At 49.4% G+C, this 21,001-nt stretch overlaps 4 protein-coding genes across 6 annotated transcripts; 2 read left to right on the top strand and 2 right to left on the bottom strand.

Annotated features, from left to right (window-relative positions):
* Positions 1-227: 227 nt before the first annotated feature.
* On the top strand, positions 228-2,122 carry LOC105915118 (carboxypeptidase Y). Its single transcript, XM_022829634.1, has 2 exons — positions 228-377; positions 1,324-2,122. The coding sequence occupies exons 1-2, from the start codon at positions 249-251 to the stop codon at positions 1,888-1,890; spliced, it is 696 nt and encodes a 231-aa protein (XP_022685369.1). The 5' UTR covers positions 228-248; the 3' UTR covers positions 1,891-2,122.
* A 3,225-nt stretch (positions 2,123-5,347) lies between these two features.
* On the top strand, positions 5,348-8,704 carry LOC101765133 (cytochrome P450 86B1). Its single transcript, XM_004982730.2, has 2 exons — positions 5,348-6,647; positions 7,988-8,704. The coding sequence occupies exons 1-2, from the start codon at positions 5,406-5,408 to the stop codon at positions 8,369-8,371; spliced, it is 1,626 nt and encodes a 541-aa protein (XP_004982787.1). The 5' UTR covers positions 5,348-5,405; the 3' UTR covers positions 8,372-8,704.
* LOC101764720 (uncharacterized protein YpgQ) lies at positions 8,623-11,844 on the bottom strand. The gene is made up of 7 exons (XM_004982729.3): positions 11,612-11,844; positions 11,479-11,509; positions 11,379-11,397; positions 11,087-11,187; positions 10,591-10,689; positions 9,490-9,665; positions 8,623-9,108 (listed from the first exon to the last, which is right to left on the bottom strand). The coding sequence occupies exons 1-7, from the start codon at positions 11,795-11,797 to the stop codon at positions 9,022-9,024; spliced, it is 699 nt and encodes a 232-aa protein (XP_004982786.1). The 5' UTR covers positions 11,798-11,844; the 3' UTR covers positions 8,623-9,021.
* A 60-nt stretch (positions 11,845-11,904) lies between these two features.
* Positions 11,905-20,097, bottom strand: LOC101765532 (protein XAP5 CIRCADIAN TIMEKEEPER). Of its 3 annotated transcripts, XR_002675847.1 has the most exons (3): positions 19,760-20,097; positions 19,549-19,605; positions 18,952-19,184 (listed from the first exon to the last, which is right to left on the bottom strand). XR_002675847.1 is itself a non-coding variant. In XM_022823130.1 (2 exons), the coding sequence occupies exons 1-2, from the start codon at positions 19,922-19,924 to the stop codon at positions 11,972-11,974; spliced, it is 231 nt and encodes a 76-aa protein (XP_022678865.1). In that variant the 5' UTR covers positions 19,925-20,097; the 3' UTR covers positions 11,905-11,971. The 3 variants fall into 3 exon arrangements, 2 of the variants coding, with proteins under 2 accessions (XP_022678865.1, XP_004982788.1); XM_022823130.1 differs by lacking the exons at positions 18,952-19,184; positions 19,549-19,605 and adding an exon at positions 11,905-12,037; XM_004982731.3 differs by lacking the exon at positions 19,549-19,605 and having other exon boundaries at positions 18,817-19,184.
* Positions 20,098-21,001: the final 904 nt, after the last annotated feature.

The raw sequence follows: 21,001 nt of genomic DNA on the forward strand, positions 1-21,001 counted from the left end.
TTAGCACTTCGATTTCATGCCATTTTTCTGGAATCCCATGGTTAAATGTCTTGGAATTTCTTTTGTTCTTGACCCTTATTTCCAGAAACTGATTCTTGCCCTATGAGTTGTGTCTTAGGATTTTCTTTTTGTGGGCCTTCTGAAATGCTTTCAGCTTTCTAAGTTCTAACTGAACGCTGCTTCAGATAGCAGAGATTTTCAGCGACCCTTGGTGGCGCATCGGGCCATCATCTGCTCTGCGCGTGGGGATGCCATTTCCGAGGACAATGCCGCAAGTTATCAAAATTGAAGATGGAGGGAACCACGCTCCTTACGGGCACGCCTCCGGCGACCAGGAGCTGATGGACAGGTTCAGGAACATTGCTCCGCCCCCGCCGGTGAGGCATTGTCCATCGCTTCCTTCTCTCTGATTCTCTGTACAAACCTGTAGATTTGAATTTGTGAAGCCATTTGAAAAGTCTAGTGGCCTCTCTGCAGTTTCACATTTTTATTAAGAATTACAAAAGATAAGATAGTTCGTTTGCAATTGGGTAGGACATCCTACAACACTGAAAATCCAAAACTTTTATACCCTGAAATCTAAGTATTTGGAAAATAATGGCAGTCTCTTGTTAATGTTATCATAGTGCATTGGCTTTTTTTTAAAAAAAAATGATAGCTCACCGCTGACTGCCCTTTTAACTCACAGCTGCAGCTTATCCACTATCACACACTAGTTCATAGTGAAATAGTTTAGTTATCCTCTGCAGCTGCACTTTTCAGCTAAAAGAAACAAGAAATTGAAGATTGTACTGCACTAAATTATAACGAAACACCAATGGAGACAGCTAGTACAAAAAAAACAAAAAAAATTGTCTTCTTAGAATCAAAGATCACAGATCCTCCTCTCCGCATTTTTACTTTGTTAAGACTTCTCAGAATCAAAGATCACGTATTCTCCTCTCTACATTTTTTACTCTGCTCAGAGGAAAAGAAAACCCTATAGGACCATAACATATCACCTTACTATTCTTGGAACTTGGAAACTTCTGCTTGGTATGAAAATAGTCAGATTGTGTCCTTATGTTCACAGCTGCAGCTACAGTTTTTGGCATAGCACATTCCTTTTTTGCATCATCAATCCTCTGGAAAAACTAATAGAGTTGTGCAAAGAAGACATCATAATCTACTGCAAGTTTTTGTTAGCTGCATTCATACTAAACTTTGATACCCGCGGTCGTTTCATCTCTACAAATTCCAATGCATAAAGGCACAACTTGCATGGTTGTGATTCTGCATTCATGGTGTCACGGCAATCATGTACTGTTTCCATCCCTGTTTCAGGTACATCAGCAGCCACTGCAACTTCCACCTCCGCCTCCACTTCCACCTCCACCACCTCATTCCACATGGGAAAAGAGGCATTCGCCCGGACCGCCCCCGGGATTCGCCGGCGTTCGCCTGCCGCCGCTGAAGTCACCGTGTCAGAGGTCGCCGCCGCAGCACGTCCCGCAACCGGCGCCAAACGCTCACCGCTCCCCGGGCACGTCCCTCCCGCCGCCGCCGCAGCACGCCAGCCAGGGCGCCGCGGTACCAGCGCCAGCGATGAACAACAACACCGTCGCGCCGCCACTCCAGCGAAGGTCCGCGCCGAAGAAGCCACCGCACCCGGCGGCGAAGAAGAAGCCCTCCGTGCCGTGCGGGCTCTGCGGCGTGCTGTGCATGACGGCACGGCACCTGGAGGATCACGAGAAGGGGCGGAAGCACCGGAACAAGGCGGCCTGCCTCGCCGGGGAGATGAACGTGCGGTGCCCGGTGTGCAACGTCCACCTCTCCAGCGGGCTCAACGTCGAGCAGCACCTCGCCGGCAAGCAGCACCTCCGGCAGCTCAGGCTCAACGGAGGAGCCTGAAGTGCATGGCCACTCTTCAATGGCTGGCTGAGCATGCTTATGGTCTGAACTTTGAAATATCTGCTGCTGCTGCATTATCATCAAACATATATGTGAAGTGATACTCGAACTTTGAACCGTGTTTGTGCTGTTAAGTTGTTTGTATATATGTGTAATTGCAGTAACGAGACTAACTAGAACTATCATTTGGATTGTGTACTCTGTAATGGATTATGAGATTATGCATGTGTGTTGTTTGTGTTTGACTCTGTTATATTCGTCTCTGTTTCTGTGCAGTTTCTTCAGTTCAGCAGTTTGAATTGTTTGATGTTTTGATTCTCCCATTCCAGTATTTTATCCTGCATCGTGAAGCTTATTCTGTCCCCTTCATCAGGTTATATTCCTTTTCATTTGCGTTGCTCCAGTGACAGTGACACATGTGGTTTGCATAAGCATATTACACGTAGAGTAATATAGCAGTGAAAGTCTGAAAGATGGGCATCATCTCCTTCTAGAGTAGTTCTAGTTTGCATCGCCCCAGTCCAAAGAGAAGATACGGGCATACGGCTGCTAAGCACACAAGCTGTCGCTACACGCCAAGTGCCCAAGTGTAACTCTGACAACCGGTGTGCCTGTGCCCGGGCCTCTAGTCAGTTGTCGTTACTCGTTAGACAACCAATCGCAGCTACCTCGGGACGCGTCGAACGAGACGTGGCCGTGGGTGCATTGCAGGTAGAAACAGGACTCCAGCGATGCATTCCCAGTCACCAAAACAGGAATCCTAGCAGGTTAAGGGCAGGGCACCTGAGTATTGGCAATGTTGGACACGGCTATTAGTTCTGTGCACGTTACTTTTTCACTTTGCATGACGATCACGTCACCAGGGTCAAAGGTGGCTGCATCTCTCTTCGAACAAACAAACATAAAAAGGTGGCTGCACCTTTCATCCAAGGGTCGATGCGATGGATCACCTACGAGGAACATAGATACTCCGGATAGAAAAAGTAAAATATACACCCGGTACATGAACTTGACAGCTAGTGTCGTCCAAATCCCCGAACTCTGAAAATGCATATGGAAGTTCCTGAATTTACTAATCGATCCATATGAGATCCAAATCACAGTCACTTAGATTAAATTTCCACGCGTATGCTGATGTGGAGCTAGGTGTGACCCTCATCCTCTATTTCTCCCTTGTCTCCTCTTTCCTCCATGGCTGTAGCAACAGTAGTAGCTCAGGGACTAAGTCGAGGCAGCCGGTGGCAGAGGAGGCCCTGCGGGGGTGGACGGTGCTCGTGCGCGGGTGGACGGTGACGGCGGTTGCAGCCCTGCGCCGGCACAGGGGGACGGCGGTGGTCCAGCACAGGGGGACAGCGGCGGCCCTGTGCGGGTGGAGCAACAGCGTGTCCCGCACGTGAGGGGTATGTCGACGGTGGCCCTTCGCGAGGAAGGGGATGCTCAAGCTGCTGATTTGCTTTTCTTGCGACGGAGAAATTAGAGGAGGGAGAAAAGCAGCTAGATGTGGTTGATTGATTCCTTCGGTGGAGCAATTCAGAGATTGGAAAGAATTGGAATGAGGTGTGAGGGAAATTGATGGGTTGCTTGCTCGGTGGAGTTGAATCAGAGGAGAGATGGATTTCGGCGTGCTACATTGCTTGCTTGCTTGATCGATTGGAGATGGAGATAAGAGGGGCAAGGAGCTGCACGATGCTGCTTGTGTTAGAACTTGGAGGAAGAAGAAGGCTTCATGGTGAACGAAAGACAGCGGCTCGGCACGGGGGGATGACGGTGGCGGCAGCGGCGGCCACGCGGGAAGGATGGTGGCCTTCTGCGAGCGTCCGGGCGAGGCTTCGGGCCGATGCCACCCCGTCGCTTGACCTCACCTGCACCCCCAATCTCGAGCGCCTCACCGGCGGGAGATCGAGAAGAAGAGAGAGATGGAGGTAGAAGGTAGGTGGACCATGTGGATCCCACATATTAGATCCATGTGCACAGTCAGCGTGCCACGCATGCAGTTTAACGAGGGTTATGGAGATTTTGACCTTATGTGAACTAATTAACAATTAACAAGTTGGGGGATTTTGATGTGCATTTTGAAAGTTTGGGGATTTAGATGACACTCGATAGAAATGTGGGAAGACTAATTAGAGTTAGTGAGTGAAGCAACTGCGATTCCACCGCCCAATCAGACGAGCAAAGTCGCTCATAATCCTCAGCAGCTTGCACACCGATCCGCTGCAGATGCCGACCGCTGCATACTGTAATAAGAGCATCTTACTATAACCTACGTAACGGCAGGCGTTCTCTTTTCTGAAGGAATGGTAGGGTTTTGACTTTTGACCGCTGGATGACGACGTCACCCGGCCCGGACACACGAAACTCGGTTTCCACGATCTAGCTCACCGACCCGGCGACTCGCTCGTGCGTCACCCTGCGTAGCGAGAACGAGACCTTTTGCCGTGCCAGCCAATAGTGGGGAAACGCAGTAAAAACCAGCGGAAACCACGGGCGATCGCGACGCCCCGGCCGGCCTCGTGGTCACACACGACACGAACAGCTACGGCGACACGACCCGTGAAACGGCTCGGGAACCGGAGGCTGCTGGCGCGGAGCCGGAGGCGGCATGCAGTGGCCGGAGGACAGGTCGGGGCAGTGGTTGCGTTTGGTCACCACCGGCACCGGGAGAGGCGGGCGCCGATCGAGCATGGCAGGAGAGCGGGACGGGGGGCGAGCAGAGGCAGAGCGCTCGGCTCACCCACCCAACCCGCCACCCGCCACCCGCCCTGTCCGCCCTGGTGCGCCAGTGACACGATGATCGGCGAATAACAGTCGAGATATTTCGGTGATTTTTCAGGCAACAGTGATGCTTGCCTCTTTGGGTACCGCTAATTCGAGTCCAGTGATGATCGAACTTTAGGAAAAGCGTGGTTGGTTTAACCATACGGAATTAGCACGTCACGGTCACGCAATTAGCGTTCGTGCATGTTCACTTTTTCCCATTTGCCAAGTGCGTGAGCTTTAGTGCATAAACACAACACACTGCGTTCACATGTATACTCGTATATATGCACATACCAATCATTAAAAAAACAAGTAGGTATATTTTTTTCGAAGCGCAAGAGTATCACACGAAATTTTATAGGAAATTGTTCGACTCTGAACAGGCCTTACGCTGCAGGGTTATCAGCTGTCATTGCGATCTTCAAAACAAGTTGACACATATGTACGATCGGATAATGCACGTACAATCACTTATTAAGCACTTTGGAAAAAGGCCCAAATGAAGCTGGTTTCGCCGCAAGCTTAACGTTGAAATAAAGCTCGCGCGCGTGACAGAATCAAGTAACGGGAGTTCGTTCTCGCTAGACTTTCAGCTCACCAAATCAAAACGGCCCTGCACGTTGCCATCAAGCAACCACACCGGCATCCCACCTATATATTGGAGCTACCCCAGGAACCCCCTCCAGAAACCCACGCACCCTTCCCACAGCTCACCACCACCACCTTTCTCTGCCCCAAGCCTCGCTGCCAACGCCATGAGCGGCGCCATGGACACGGCCGTCTCGCACAACGCCACGGACGCCGCCGCCGCGGCGAAGCTTGGCGGCGGACTGGCCAGCTTGCTCCCGGAGGTGCAGACGCTGGAGCTGCTCGTGGCCGTGTCCATCTTCGTGGCCATCCACTCGCTGCGGCAGCGGCGCTCGCAGGGCCTGCCCACGTGGCCGCTCGTCGGCATGCTGCCGTCCCTGCTCCTCGGCCTCCGCGGCGACATGTACGAGTGGATCACGGGCATCCTCAAGGCCCGCGGCGGCACCTTCACGTTCCGCGGGCCGTGGTTCACCAACCTCCACTGCGTCGTGACCGCGGACCCGCGCAACCTGGAGCACCTCCTCAAGACCCGGTTCGGGAGCTTCCCCAAGGGCCCCTACTTCCGCGACAACGTGCGGGACCTCCTCGGCGATGGCATCTTCGGCGCCGACGACGAGGTGTGGCGGAGGCAGCGCAAGGCGGCCAGCCTAGAGTTCCACTCCGCCGAGTTCCGCGCGCTCACCGCCAGCTCCCTCGTCGAGCTCGTCCACCGCCGCCTGCTCCCCGTGCTCGCCGACGCCGAGGCGGGCGGCGGCGCCGTCGACCTCCAGGACGTGCTCCTCCGCCTCACGTTCGACAACGTCTGCATGATCGCCTTCGGCGTCGACCCGGGCTGCATCCGCCCCGGACTCCCCGAGATCCCATTCGCGCGCGCCTTCGAGGACGCCACCGAGGCCACCATCGTGCGCTTCCTCACGCCCACCGCGGTGTGGCGCGCCATGCGCGCCCTCGGCGTCGGGAACGAGCGCGTGCTCCAGCGCTCCCTCGCTGGCGTCGACGAGTTCGCCTACGACGTGATCCGCAAGCGCAAGGAGGAGCTCGAGGCCGGCTACGACGCCGGGCGCAGGTCGGACCTCCTGACTGTGTTCACCAAGATGCGCGACGAGGACGGCCGCCCGGCCTACTCGGACAAGTTCCTCCGCGACATCTGCGTCAACTTCATCCTGGCCGGCCGCGACACCTCCTCCGTGGCGCTCGCGTGGTTCTTCTGGCTGCTCGGAAAGAACCCCGCCGTGGAGGCCAGGATCCTGGAGGAGATCGAGGGCATCGTCGCGGCGCGGAAGGCGCCGGGGGAGGTCGAGGAGGAGTTCGTGTTTCAGCCGGATGAGGTGAAGCGGATGGATTACCTCCACGCCGCGCTCTCCGAGGCGCTCCGGCTCTACCCCTCCGTCCCCGTCGACCACAAGGAGGTAACGCATACCCAAACAAACACACGTTTCGTATTCATTAATTCGATATCTACTTTATTTTTTTGGATAGACACATCTACTCGTCAACGAATACAGGGGCTAGAATGCTACTTCCTCCGTTACAAATTACTATTCGTTTTAACTTTTTTTACATAGTTTTAAATATGCACCTATATATATATATAATATGTCTACAGGTAAAAAAAATCAAAACGAATAGTATTTTGGGACGGAAGGAGTAGATACTATTAGACCGTCTTGTTTGAAATACGGACATATAAGTTCTTGAAAAAAAAAGAAGTTTCTCCCAATCCCACCATATGATTTGAGTTGCTTTCACCTGAAATTCCTACGTTACAAACAATGGGCACACTGCACGCGCTTTACATTTCCATTGCCGTTCGGTAAAACTAACTCGTCCTTGTATACTGTCAAAGTCCCCAAGTGTGTGAGTAGCTGGCTCTATCCGCATGAGGTACGATGCTTGGAAATTGCAATTTGCATGAGTTCCAAAATTAGAGTAGAAAATTGGGAGTCAAACCAGTAGATCCAACTAGGGAACAGGCATGGAATTCATGTTGAGCACCGATAAAACTTACACCAACGAGATTGGCGTCCCACAACAACCCAACAAAACAAAATGACAAGGAGGAAGAAGAGTGATCTGTGGACATTGAGGATGAGCATACGTACAAATTACAAAACAAAAAGAAGAAAAAAGTCAAGATGTTGGACAGATGCCAGTGTGCTGCTGCACCGGACTCTCTGCAGCGACAGAGAAACATAAAAGTAGCTGCTGGAAGCTAGCTGGCGAGCTGCACGCACACGGGAGCCATGAATTGACCGTGACGCGATAGGCTGATTCTTGCAATGGGCCTGGATAATATATCCTGAAGCATTGTTTGATTAATGCGGCGTGGCCCATGGGGGAGTTGGGCACTGTGGGGGGGAAGGGGACGGGGGAGAACAGCACGTAAGCAGCAGGAGTTAGCAGAGTTACAGGTTGCAAGTTGGCCATCTACATCTCGTGTTTCTTCTCTCCTTTTTTGGGTATCTTGTGTGGCTTCGACAGAGACGGGTGTCGGGCCAACCCAACAGTTGAGTCGCTCAGTAGTTGCACGTACCCATCCTTTAATTTAGCTACTCCTATCTCGACATATAGTAGTGTGCAACCAGATCAGCTCACCATCACATCTTTTGAATAGGTGAAACGAAAGAAGTTACTGTTTGCCGACAGGTCATTGGCCAACAAGAGAAGACTTTGGGATCATCTTCATTTTGTTACTAACAACAAGTACTAATTCAAGTGCTGATCACGATACGCTGCAATACACGCGCAGGTCGTGGAGGACGAGGTGTTCCCGGACGGGACGGTGCTGAGGAAGGGCACCAAGGTGATCTACGCCATGTACGCGATGGGGCGGATGGAGAGCATCTGGGGCGACGACTGCCGGGAGTACAGGCCGGAGCGCTGGCTCCGGGACGGCCGCTTCACGAGCGAGTCCGCCTACAAGTTCACCGCCTTCAACGGCGGGCCGCGCCTCTGCCTCGGCAAGGACTTCGCCTACTACCAGATGAAGTTCGCCGCGGCGTCCATCCTCCTCCGCTACCGCGTCCACGTCGTCGAGGGCCACCCCGTCGCGCCCAAGATTGCGCTCACCATGTACATGAAGCACGGGCTCAAGGTGACGCTGGCCAAGAGGGACAAGGCCACCAGGCTCTGAGAGCTTACTACACCATTCGGAGTTTGCTTTCGGATGCACATGTGGTCTGCAAGAATTTGTGGGTGAGAGGAAGTGGATGATTCTGTGTGAAATGATGTTCTCTGTTTTCATTCTGTTTCGTCTTTTATTTGTAGTCCTACTTCTATTAAGTAATTGGTTGGTTCTGTTTACATGTAGTGTAGACAAGTACAGGGAGTATAGTACTTCTGTATATGTAAATGTCAATATGTGTGATGGCAAAACACTGAAGCTTCAGATGATGTAACCGGTATGTTTTAGCAGTATTGTTTCAATACAAGAGCAGCAAGATGCCACGGCATCTCTTTGAATAAATTTGCTCCAGATCAAAAGACTCAATACTATTTACTAATTACTACTCTACATGCCCCATTACAGTGTACCATGCACTTGGGCACTTGGCAGACCAACGCCATCTACGGACTCCAGAAGTCCAGGCAGGTGGGTTGACTGCTTATTACAGAGCCGTATCATTGTTCAGCAACTCTTATAGGCTTTACACTTTTATTTGCATGATTTCACCAGCAGAAGATAGGCCAGGTAGACGAACAGCATCATCAGTTGTTGAGATATGGTTGGCCAACTGCCCGCTCTCAGCCTCTCACACAGCATCAAAACCTGGTTGTTCAACTTCAAGCCCTGCCACTCCACTCTTCATAGAATTCAGCAACAAAGTCCTCCATGAACTTATGCCTTTTCTCTGCTCTCCTTTTGCCGGCCTATGCGCAGTGTGAAACTATGTGTCAGTATGCATGGAGCAGACAAGGGAATATTACAACGAGTGTATGTCTGGGTAAACTATTGCTGAAACTATGGTCCATGCATAAAAAAAATGAATTGGGAACAAATAACTGGTGACTGTTAATCATAAAATCATTCCATAATGACAGAGTAGGACTATACAAATCTAATTTCCATACACTCGGTATAAGCGAAGCAAATTAATTTCCCTAAAAATGGAAAAACGAAGCAAACTAGACCAAACATCGCTCTACAGCCCTTACTAGATTCAGTAGGTGTAAGAAATGCTTTCTTCCTGAAATTTTATACAAGACAGATATGCAGCTGTAAGAAGACTTCTATAACAAAGCTCCCATTACCTCTGTCTTCATCATGTCCTTCAATTTAAAAAGCTTCTCATGAAAATGATTAATCGATGTCTGTTTCTCCTCCTTGGACATGTACTTTTCCTTTGACAAGTTATCACGTGGCAGTATTCTAGGATCATGAAGTGCGCTGTTCTTGCTCCCACCATACGTAAAGCATCTTGCAATACCTGCAGGTATCAGTTGAGAAGATTAAAACACATAATTCTTATTTGAACTAAAAAGGTAGCCAAATATATGAGCATCTTTGGTCTTCTTTGTCCAGAAGTGTAAGCGCTTGTGTTAAAAAAAGGGTAGCCAAATATATGAGCATCTTTGGTCTTCTTTGTCCGGAAGTGTAAGCGTTTGTGTTAAAAGCCAAAAAAATAGGATCCACATTCCACAATGCAAGACCATGAAAACTAGTATAATATCAGATGTTTTATCTTTGATATTTTTTCCAGTTCAAATTCATACATGTATCTCGCACCTGTATGCTAATAATGTTTAGTTCAAGCTTTATACGGGTAGGAGCGGTACAATATTACAATTAGCATACCACTGCATATCAGAGAGGATAGCTACAGTAAGTTGTAAATGAATGCTATTTGAACACCTGCACAAGTTTCAGAATGAAAAAAATGTGTATGACAGCTCTGAGAGAGGTAGTGCCTCTACAAGTAGGTGCGAGAAAGCTATATTACTGGTTTGTGGTGCCTTTAAATGTACAGGTAATGGCATTCTCCCACAATAGTATATTTGGTAAACTAATGGTGAGGCAAATGTACGATGGATTTTGTTCTAGCAGAACTAAAATAAAGAGCTAAATGCCACTGCTTGAAAAAAAGTTGTGTATATCTAGATTCTAGAGCTTGTTAATCTTGGATTTCATCTCCGCATGGACAATCTTTAGGTCCTCTATTATATATCGAGTCATTTTCTCTTTTGTTTCCTTTTTTGCTAGTGGCTCGTGTTGGGTTTTGGCTCTAGCCTACCCCAACTTGTCAGGGACTAAAAAGCTTTGTTGCTTTAGAGTTTGCTGACTTGTATTGCATTGTGATTGTTGAAAAAATTCTGGTTATGAAGAGTTTAAAAATCTGCTTAAGGAGTACTTACCAATTGCACCAATTGCATCCAGGCGATCTGCATCTTGTACAATTGCAAACTCAATAGTGGGCTCAAAAATAGACTTCTTTGAAACTTCATTTTTGAATCCTGCAGTTTATTAAAGGGTTAGACAGAAATTTTTCGCAGCCATAATTTCAAGAATGTATAGTAAGAAAGAATTAATATGCTCTGCTGGGACTGCTGCAGACTGCCATAGGGGAGAACAAAAGTGCATGAAGAGAAATAAACTGAGATTTGAGATAATAATAAAATGCACACATGCATAATGATTAATGAAGAGGAATGAGCCTTTTGAACCAGATTGTGCCCCATGTGAGTTGTACCACTGAAGAAACTGAGATTTGAGATAATAATAAAATGCACACATGCATAATGATTAATGAAGAGGAATGAGCCTTTTGAACCAGATTGTGCCCCATGTGAGTTGTACCACTGAAGAAACATAAAGTGCAGATGCATAAATGCAAACAATTCAATAACTCACCCATCCCCTTAATAATTGACACTATTTCATCCTTCTGCCATTCCTCCAATCCTACCTCTTCAAGAAACTTCTCGACGATGCTCATATCCTCCACATTGTTCCTATCCAATATCCATTAGTGCAGTCAAATTCACGTATCCGGAATCAATCTCCCTCCTCAACAACAGTCAACAGTATATCAAGTAATGTATATTCTCCACAGCACAAGGGGTACACTAACTCAAACTCAACTTCCTTTCACTCTTAATGCAAGGAGCAAACAAGTCAACAAGACGATAGAATCCCCCCTTACTTGGTGTACTTGTAGTCTCCTGAATAAGGAAAAAACTAATCATATTCCAATGGAGAGCTAAAGCAAATGAAATTGAGAGAGGATAATTGGGGGTAGTTACCAATGTCGTGCAGGAGAGCGGCCAGTTCCACCTGGGGCAATCAAACGGCACGCGCATCAGCAAACCGAATAGAAGTCGCGAGAAGAGAGTGGGAGATCGGAACGAGCAACAAAGGAGGCAAGTGGTCAGTTACGGTGAGGAGGCGGGCGGGGGCGGAGAGGCCCTCCTCGGCGGCGAGCGAGAGCGCGAGGTCGCGGACGCGGAGCGCGTGCGCGGCGTCGTGGGACGCGTCGCGCCCGGCCATCTCCCTCTCCACCAGCTCCTCCGCGCGCCGCACCGCCACGGGCTTCTCCATCTCCGCCGCCGCCGCCGCCGCCATTTCAACCTCCGGAGTATTGTGGGTTCGGACTCGGGAGCGAAAACAAGCAAGGCGGGCCAAGGTGCTTCGGCCTCCGGCCGTGCGAGTCAACGTGCCAACGTGTCAGTCAACGTGCAGCGCGTCGCCCGTCCGATCATGAATCAAAGGCGCTCTCTCGTTGCACGAAAAAGGTCCCTAGTTTTCTTGATGGCTGCTTGGAGGCTGGAGCCTTTGCTTGGACCAAGCATGCACGGTTGCAACCTGCGGACATTTTTGAAACGAACTAGATTATATTAATGAAAAAGATAAAGTTTAGATTGGATCAAAACATAAAAAAAACGATGTATACATCGACAGGTTGGATTGGGTCCTCAATGCAATGTCGCACCACGCCCTCACATGCAACTCAACTCTACAACACATCGGTAGGTTGGATTGAGACATCAAACGTCATCGAACTCCACTCCTCTCAACACCTTGGCGACAGAATCGAAGTCTTACCGTCGCCCGTACCACCGTACACACGGTCAAGAAGTCGCCGAAACCTTCCAGCGTAACCTAACGTCGATGTTGAACTGAGAAGCAGACTGCACCGCACCGAGAAGACCACCATCATGCAGGACCTTCGCCGTAGTGCCGTTGTAACATCACTCTTCACCTGATAGGGTGATAGCACCGAATCCGGACCTCTCGCAGGCTACCTCGCAGTCATCACCACGATAAGACAACGGCGGGAGCCTCGCCACATCCGCCGTTGGACTCTACCTCTCTCTCGTCGCCTCAAAGATACACCGTGCATGGGAGCCTTGCCATGCCCACCGCATTACTCCACGTCACGGATTCGTTTATTTTGTCGCTGTCATAGTGTTGAGCGATATTGCCCCGCCCCCCAAGATCTCCATTGATCAACCAAGCCGCCGCAGTGTGTCGACCTTGCCTCGTTGCTTCACCCGCGTACATAGCCTTCTCCGCTGTGTCAGCAAGCCAGAGAAGTCACTTGCGCCGTCTTCCGACGATGAACTGCATCGGATAGCCCAGCTAAGCTAAGCAACCTGCCGTGGTCCGCTGCAAGCCTAGTCATCCCACGCTGCCATTGCCGCAAGCGCCGTCCTCTGATGCAGTCCCACACCGCACTTATCGCTGCTAAGCAACGTTAGCTGCCATGGTTCGCTGCAAGCAGCCAAATTCGACAACCATGCGATAATGCCTGGTCGCCACCATAACTTCGAACACCTGCACATGGGCTCGGCAACACCCATTCAGCTCACCACGCAACGAAGTTGCCGCCCTCAGCTATGACCTCCCATGATAATAGTTCAGCAATGCCATGAACCAAGTTGGGTCTCTAGAGACGACGCCTTCAAGGAGGGCACGACACCAATAGCGCCGCCATCGCTCGTCTAGGATCTAGATAGGATTTTCACACAGAGAACCCATGCAGCAGGGTCGTAGTTCCAACATGACGCCCCCAACGGGGAAGACGACATCCTAGGACGCCGTCGTCATGTCCACCAGCACGAAGGCTGGGGAGGGTTTTCGCCCGGAGCAATACAACCCCTCGCTGCACGTACATGGTTCAGCACTCCCGGACCACTGCTACAGCAACCCAGCCGAGGCGATGCCGACGCCGCGCCTCCACTCGCCATGCCACCGTACCTCCACATCCGTTTCTGTCGCCGCCCTCCATCGTTGCCCATGCGCAGCTCCCTCCACCGCCTGCACCTTCCTGCTGACGCCGTATGGCCGTTTGCTGTGCTTCTCCCGGCCGCTGCACTCCTCCCCACCACCGCGCGTTCTCCCGGCCGCACTTCTCTCGGCTGCGCGCTCCTCCCAGCGGCGGCGCGCCTCCCGGCGTCTCACGACTTGCCGACCGGTATCGCTTGCGGCAGCTTCTCGCTCCCCGTTGCCTCCGTGACGTCTGCGCTAGAAGGATGGCCCGGCGCATCACGTATCACCACCATGATGCCTTGAGTGTACCCTGCACCCTCTGGCCCTATCGCCACGGCGGCGCTGCAAACCTGCAGACCTGCATCGCTGATGAGGAGAAGAAAAGGTTCACGCTGAGGTGGTGTCAGCCACCTTGCCTCCGCTCCCACCACCAGCTATCCCAGCGCCGACCCGCACGCAGCCACAGGCGCCACTTCCCGAGCCTCACGCCCTCCTTCCTGTTCACCTGGGCGGCTGCCAGGCCGGGGGCGCCGCTCTCCCACCGCTGGCAGCACCTATCCGCACAAGGCATCGGGTAGGGCACTGCCGGCACCTAGCGTGAGGGGCAGGCCAGCCGCATCGGTGCGTGAGGATGGCCGCGCGCAGCCCCTACTTCACCACCGAGGAGTCCATCCACGGCATTCGCCAGAGGGAGCCCCTGGCGGCGGCACTCTGTCGCATCCTTGCCTTGCCCGGCGCGCACCAGGCGCCGTGCTGCTTTAATGCCCTAGCCGTGCGGCTCGTCGAGCAGACCGGCTTCCCCATCGCCTCAGGACGTCCTCCAGGCTGCAGCCAACAACGGCCTCCACGAACCACGCGCCCTCGCCGGTGAGTCTATGCAGGCGGTCGCCGGCCTACCGGCGCCGTCGATGAGCCAGCCAGCGAACGGATCCGGCAGCCGGGGGGGGGCGGATCCAGTCCCTAAGACCCCGGATCCACCACCACCGTCACCCTGGCCGGTGGGGCTGGTCCACACCGCTCCCCCACCTGGGAGCGATGCTCGCCGGCGAAAATGCCCCGCCACCACCATCCTAGGGGCTCGTGCGAACATCCGGCAGGCCCCTCCGGCGGCGGCAGGTGAGGGGGGAGGGAGGGGGCGGCGGAGGCTGGTGGTGCTGCCACCGCCTGAGTCGCCCGAGCGGGGCGATGCAGGCCTGGTTGCCTTTTATTTGTAATGGATGGTCTAGATCCTCGTTTCTTCTTCTCCCTTCGCTCCTTTGGATGGAACGCGTGTGTTCATGTAACCTGCAAATATGAAGATGGCACGCACGGAAAAGAGCAGTGGCTTGGTTACACGCGGACACATAAAACAATCTATTTTCCCGTGGCTAATTTAACCTTACGAATTTGCAACTCCAAATATATAGTCCAAAACAAAAAGGTTTATTTAACCAAAGCAGATTGTTTTTCTTATAGGGATAAATGATCACCCTGGTTAGTATAGCACGTCAACAAGAATCTCAAATTGGTGCACACAAGTATGGGCAAGAACAAAGTTTCGAGGGCAGTTATGTGGCAGATACAATAGTGTTTGTAGCTTCTTATACGGAGAGAAGCATCGCGGATGGAATTTTATTATGGCAAAATAGGTATTTTGGTCCTTGAACTTTGCACCAAGGGTCAAGTTCGTCCCTCAACTTTCATATTGATCAATCTAGTCCCTCAATTTTTGTTTTTGATCAAACTCGTCCTTTGTGCTGATACGGGACTCCATATTACATGGAACTAATGTGAAAAGTCTTTTGGTTTTGAGCAAGTACATTAACAGTATGATCCAAAATAAATATGAGCATATATGTGTTTATCGAGAGGGTATAAATACATATGTGGAGCATGTATACCATACCACAAGTACGTGAGTACATGTCAATATCAATTTTAAAGCATGCGTTCATACACATCAGTCTCATGCTAATATAGAGCACCACATCAACATAAAGATGAGTTTGATCAAAAATGAAAGTTGAGGTACTAAATTGGTCAATGGACGAACTTGAAGGGGCGGGGCAGGGGGTGAAGGGGCGTAGGCGCGCAACACCTGCCTGAATGGTCCACCGAAATCCAACCTCCTACCTTGCGGTGGCGCGGTTTCCTTTTGCTTTTTTTGTTACTTGGCCTTTAAGTCAGCGAGATATATGGAAGCCTAATCGGTTTAGATCACGATCGCAACATGAGATCGTACGCTCTCCTATATATACGACCTATCGGCCTCTACCGAAAACACATCTAATCGAGCTAGGATTTTTGCCTCTTCTCGCTGCTGCACCGCCACCGTAGTCTACTCCATCCTGAGGTCACCATCAAGAATAAATACCCTCTCGCCAGGATAGATGATCTCTTTGATCAGCTGAAGGGAGCTAGGTATTTCTCCAAGATTGACCTGAGGTCTGGTTATCACCAGCTTAAGGTTAAGGAGAGTAACATCCCGAAGACAGCCTTTGTCACCTGCTATGGACAATTTGAGTTCACTGTGATGTCCTTTAGACTGACCAATGCACCTGCATATTTCATGAATCTCATGAACAAGGTGTTTATGGACGAGTTAGATAAGTTTATCGTAGTCTTTATTGACGACATACTTATCTACTCCAAAAGTATCCAGGAGCATGAACAGCATCTACGGGTAGTGCTAGAAAAGTTGAGAGCGCACAAACTCTATGCCAAGTTCAGCAAATGTGAATTTTAGCTTGAGAAAGTGGCTTTCCTTGGCCATATTCTGACCATTGAAGGATTAGCGGTTGACCCTAAGAAAGTTGAAGCGGTCTCCAACTGGCAGCAACCCACTAATGTGAGCAAAATCATAAGCTTTCTTGGGTTAGCTGGGTATTATCGGAGGTTTATTGAGGGATTTTCTAAGATAGCCCGGCCCATGACAGAACTGCTTAGAAAGGATAAGAAATTCACGTGGACAGAGTCTTGTGAAAGGAGTTTCCAAGAGTTGAAGAAAAGATTGACGACCGCCCCAGTATTAACCTTGCTGGATATTCAGCGGGACTTCGTCATCTATTGTGATGCATTCCAACAAGGATTATGGTGTGTCCTTATGCAAGATGGAAAGGTGGTGGCATATGCCTCCTGCCAGCTCAAGCCCCATGAGCAGAATTACCCAACCCATGATCTGGAGTTTACAGCCGTAGTGCATGCCCTCAAAATTTGGAGACATTATTTAATTGGAAATAAGTGTGAGATCTACACCGACCATAAGAGTTTAAAGTATATCTTCACACAACCATATCTGAATTTAAGGCAGAGGAGGTGGTTCGAATTAGTTAAGGATTATAATATGGAAATCCATTACCATCCCGGCAAAGCTAATGTGGTAGCTGATGCCTTAAGCAGAAAATCTTATGGGCAGCTTGGACCCAAAAATGCTCATCTACAAGAAGAAATGGCACGATTAAATGTGCACATGGTCCCCCATAATCCCCGTCGTAAGCTAAGTGTTCAGCCTACCTTGGAGGATAAAATCAGAAAAGCTCAAGGTTCGGATCAAGGTTTAATGAAACTCCGTAAGCACACTGGAGAGAATAAAGCGCCATATTTCAGAGTCGACGATAAAGGAACCTTACGGTACAAGGATAGAATTTGCATACCCAAGGAAGGAGATTTTCGGCAAATCATCATGAATAAAGCACATAATTTGGCCTAGTCCATCCACCCAGGAGCCACCAAGATGTATATGGACTTAAGGCAAAAATACTGGTGGAATGGGATAAAGGCGGACATTGCTCAGTTCGTTGCCCATTGTGATACCTGTCAAAGAATCAAGGCCGAGCATCAGAAGCCAGCAGGGTTATTACAACCTTTACCCATCCTAGTTTGGAAGTGGGATGAGATTGGTATGGATTTTGTAGTTGGTTTGCCCAAGACTCGGAAAGGGAATGACTTCATATGGGTAATAGTGGACCGACTCACTAAGGTCGCTCACTACCTACCTGTACGGACCAATTATGGTGGAGAAAAGTTGGCCTAGCTCTATGTGGACAACATAGTGAAGCTGAATGGTGTGCCTAGCAAAATTGTTTTGGATAGAGGCACCCAATTCACCTCTAGATTCTGGAGGAGCCTGCATAAAGTCATGGGCACCAAACTGGATATTAGTTTGGCTTATCACCCACAGACTGATGGCCAAACAGAAAGGGTAAATCAAATTATGGAAGATATGTTGAGAGCTTGTGTCCTTACTTATGGCAAGGACTGGGAGCAGAGTTTACCCTATGCAGAATTCTCATATAACAACAGCTATCAGGCCAGTTTAGGCATGTCGCCATTTGAGGCTCTCTACGGGAGAAAGTGCAGGACCCTTTAATGTGGTCGGAAGTGGGAGAACGTAGAACGCACCCTAGTCGGACCCGCCTTTATAAAAGAGGCCAAAGGCAGTGTAGCTGAAATCAGAGAGAAGCTGAAGGCAGCTCAGTCCAGTCAGAAGAGCTACTCGGACAAGAGGAGACGAGAATTAAGCTTCAATGAAGGGGATTTTGTCTATCTTAAGGTCTCACCAATCCGGGGAACTCGGAGGTTTCAAGTCCAAGGAAAATTAGAGAATAACTCTTGGAGAAGGAGAAACTTTTGGCAATCCAAGAAGCTCTCCTAGGATTCCTGGTGGACGAGGTGATACCTAAAGGAGAATTTTATTATGATGGACATTCAATAGCCTAACCTAGCAACACCATGACGGGAGGATTATAAGAATGAAGAGGACAAATTATTGTATAAATACTAGTTTGATATGTATAATATAATAAGAATTGTGTGTGTATAGTAGTTATAATTAATATTATGCATACACTATCATGAAATATATATACGACATGCATATACAATACGAGCGTATACGTGTAAGCAGTATACGCTAAGAATGTATACATATAGGTATATATATAGGTGAAGCAGCAATTAGCGTAATATGGAAAAGAAATCAGGGTAAAAAGAAGAAAGGACTTTACTTCCAGTTGGTAATACCAACCGATACAAAAGGAATACAAAAGGGCCACGTGCATTGGCATGCATGGTGGCCCTACCAACCGGGATTAAAGGGTGTCTTTAGTCCCGGGTGACTAACCCGGGATAAAAGATTGGGATCTTTAGTCTCGAAACATTAGTCCCGATTGGATATTCGAGATATATGAGGCTATCCAACTGGGACTAATGATCACTTTTCCACTAGTGGAGGATTTGTTTACAGAACGCAATAACACCAACAACATAGAGAACCATATTTTTTTTAGAAAACAGGTCTTTTTCCCGACTTTATTAGAAAACCAGATATAATTAGGAGTTACCAGTGAAGTTGAGGTAGAGCATATTAATAGATAAAGTACTCAACAGTTAGAGGGAAAAGGCATCATTGATCAACCATCTTGTCCTCTTACCTAGCTTCTTTTTGCTAAAGCACAACTTTGAGCAGATGGCATGGACAATGTTGTTGTACTTTTTGATGGACATGAAGTTCTAGAGACTATTGTGTCTATTTAGGAAAGATTTCGGCAAAAATAAATGTCTTATGCCATTTGCAATATGAGATCCATTAGATACTTCTAGAGAAGTTTCTGTAAAACACTCGGCCTCCATTAGATACTTAAAAAATATGAGATCCTGATGGATATGATATCTTATGACGCATAACAATTTGCAGTTGATTTGAACGACGGTTGCTCTCCTTTAGTAGAGGATGCCACCCCATACTCCAGCCCACGGGAAGCTGAACAATGTTGAACGTTAACGAACATGGTTCATGTTGGATAGTTGTAATCATAAAATGCGAGTTTAAGTAATCCACAACCGGTCAACATATGTTAACCGAAGATTTTAATTTAAAATCATCATGGCTGTTATAGGGATGCAAAACTCAGTAAAGTCAAGTCTAGAATTGATTTACATAGTTTGGACCTTATATGATAGCTAGTATTTCGAACACAATCATTAAAATGGTGTCAATCTCATAATAGTAGGACATATAATCTGACAATTGTCGAGAAAAACACTTTGGAGGTAATCATGATGTCAAAATGACACGTAAATAGGATGTAATTTGCAAATATGCAGTAGAAGTTTTGATCTATTACCTTGTGTTTCCCAAATATGAATGTAGTTTGTCACTTGTTGCATGTGAGTTAATTCTCCTTGAAATGGAATGTAGGGATAAGAAGGGAATTGACTATCATTTTCAAACAAGCACACAATACATACAAAAAGTTTTAAATTTTTGCAATTTCATACAAGCAAATATTAATTTTTTTGGAATATTACAGTGAGACGCGCCATGACGGTGATTACCTCGGAGGTGCTGGAGCCGAACTGGAGGAGGCCAGGCTGGCCATCCGAGGACTTGTTCTTGAGCTTTTCGATCTTGCGGCGCTCCGCCTCGCGCTGCTTCTCCAGCTGACGGATCTTCACGGCGTCCTGCGCCATCCCCACGTACCCATCGCCGAACCCCGACATCCTCACCAACTTGGAGGGGGCCTTCCCCCGCTTCGCCCTCCCCCACCAAGTTCAGAGGAGGGAGAAGCTTGCAGCTGCCGTACGGAGACTGGAGGTTGCCGGCGCGCAGAGAGCGAGCAAGGAAACAGGGATTCGGAAGACGCGTCGAGAAATTGTTCACCGGAGCGCCGCCGCCGGGTCTAGGTGGGCCGAACCGACTTAAGACCAAATGAATCACCGTAATTAAGTTGGGCCACGTTTCAATGTGGCCGGTTTGGCCGTTACGGCCTGATAGATACATAGCAATTTTCAACTATAGGTCACGGAGGGTGGTGGCGGGAATCCTATCCATCTTCCGGAAGGTAGGAAGAGGTTGAACTTCCCGATATTTGAGATTCGTGCAAACACCCATATCCGTTGAATCCCCACACTCAAATCCTAGCCTCACCCCCTCCCCTGTCACACCGCCGCCCACTGTGGGGCCTGCACCGCTGCCGATGCCCCCCGGCATACCTTCCCCCACGCCAGCATGCCTCCTCGAGCCACCCCCTGATGCCTCCCCCCATGCCAGTGTGCCTCCCCACGCCACCACTGGCACCTCAACACGCCTCCCCGCGGCCGGCGACACTACGTCTCCCCGGCGTCGGCATGCTCTCCGCCTCGCCTCCCCTGGGCACTCCCCGCCGCGCCTCTCCACGTCGCCGCCCTTGCTGGCCTCTTTGCCACCTGCTGCTAGAGCCGAAGAAGAAGATTGAAAAAAATGTTGGTCAACTTTTATTAAAAAATATTGGTGTAACTTTTTTTCGAAAAATGTTGGATTCAACTTTAGAAATGTTTGGCTCAACTCTTTTCGAAAAAATGTTCCGGCTTTTTTTAAGTGTTGACAACATTTTTGCATCCATCATTTTTGTTGTTAAATAGTGTTTGGTGGACTGCGCTGCAATGAGCTATAACGGGTCAGGGTGGGCTGGAAGTTTCAACCTCTATCTATCTTCCACAATATAGATAGGATCCCCGTGGTAGCTGCGCCCAACGATTCCATTTGCGACGAGCGTAACGGCTGGCGAGTAGCGTGACGAGGAGCGCTGGAGGTGGTGG

Source organism: Setaria italica, chromosome IX (assembly GCF_000263155.2).
Source record: "Setaria italica strain Yugu1 chromosome IX, Setaria_italica_v2.0, whole genome shotgun sequence".
In the NCBI taxonomy this organism is placed as follows: domain Eukaryota; kingdom Viridiplantae; phylum Streptophyta; class Magnoliopsida; order Poales; family Poaceae; genus Setaria; species Setaria italica.

Bases quoted from the DNA above. Each gene is read 5' to 3' on its own strand.
- LOC105915118 (XM_022829634.1), top strand. From the start codon at position 249: ATGCCATTTCCGAGGACAATGCCGCAAGTTATCAAAATTGAAGATGGA. The intron at 378-1,323 runs GTGAGGCATTGT...TCCCTGTTTCAG, and splicing joins ACATTGCTCCGCCCCCGCCG to GTACATCAGCAGCCACTGCA.
- LOC101765133 (XM_004982730.2), top strand. From the start codon at position 5,406: ATGAGCGGCGCCATGGACACGGCCGTCTCGCACAACGCCACGGACGCC. The intron at 6,648-7,987 runs GTAACGCATACC...ATACACGCGCAG, and splicing joins TCCCCGTCGACCACAAGGAG to GTCGTGGAGGACGAGGTGTT.
- LOC101764720 (XM_004982729.3), bottom strand. From the start codon at position 11,797: ATGGCGGCGGCGGCGGCGGCGGAGATGGAGAAGCCCGTGGCGGTGCGG. The intron at 9,666-10,590 runs GTAAGTACTCCT...TGATACCTGCAG, and splicing joins GGATGCAATTGGTGCAATTG to GTATTGCAAGATGCTTTACG. The intron at 9,109-9,489 runs GTAATGGGAGCT...CACTGCGCATAG, and splicing joins AGGACATGATGAAGACAGAG to GCCGGCAAAAGGAGAGCAGA.
- LOC101765532 (XM_004982731.3), bottom strand. From the start codon at position 19,924: ATGTCGGGGTTCGGCGATGGGTACGTGGGGATGGCGCAGGACGCCGTG. The intron at 19,185-19,759 runs GTAATCACCGTC...AACATTGTTCAG, and splicing joins TCGGCTCCAGCACCTCCGAG to CTTCCCGTGGGCTGGAGTAT.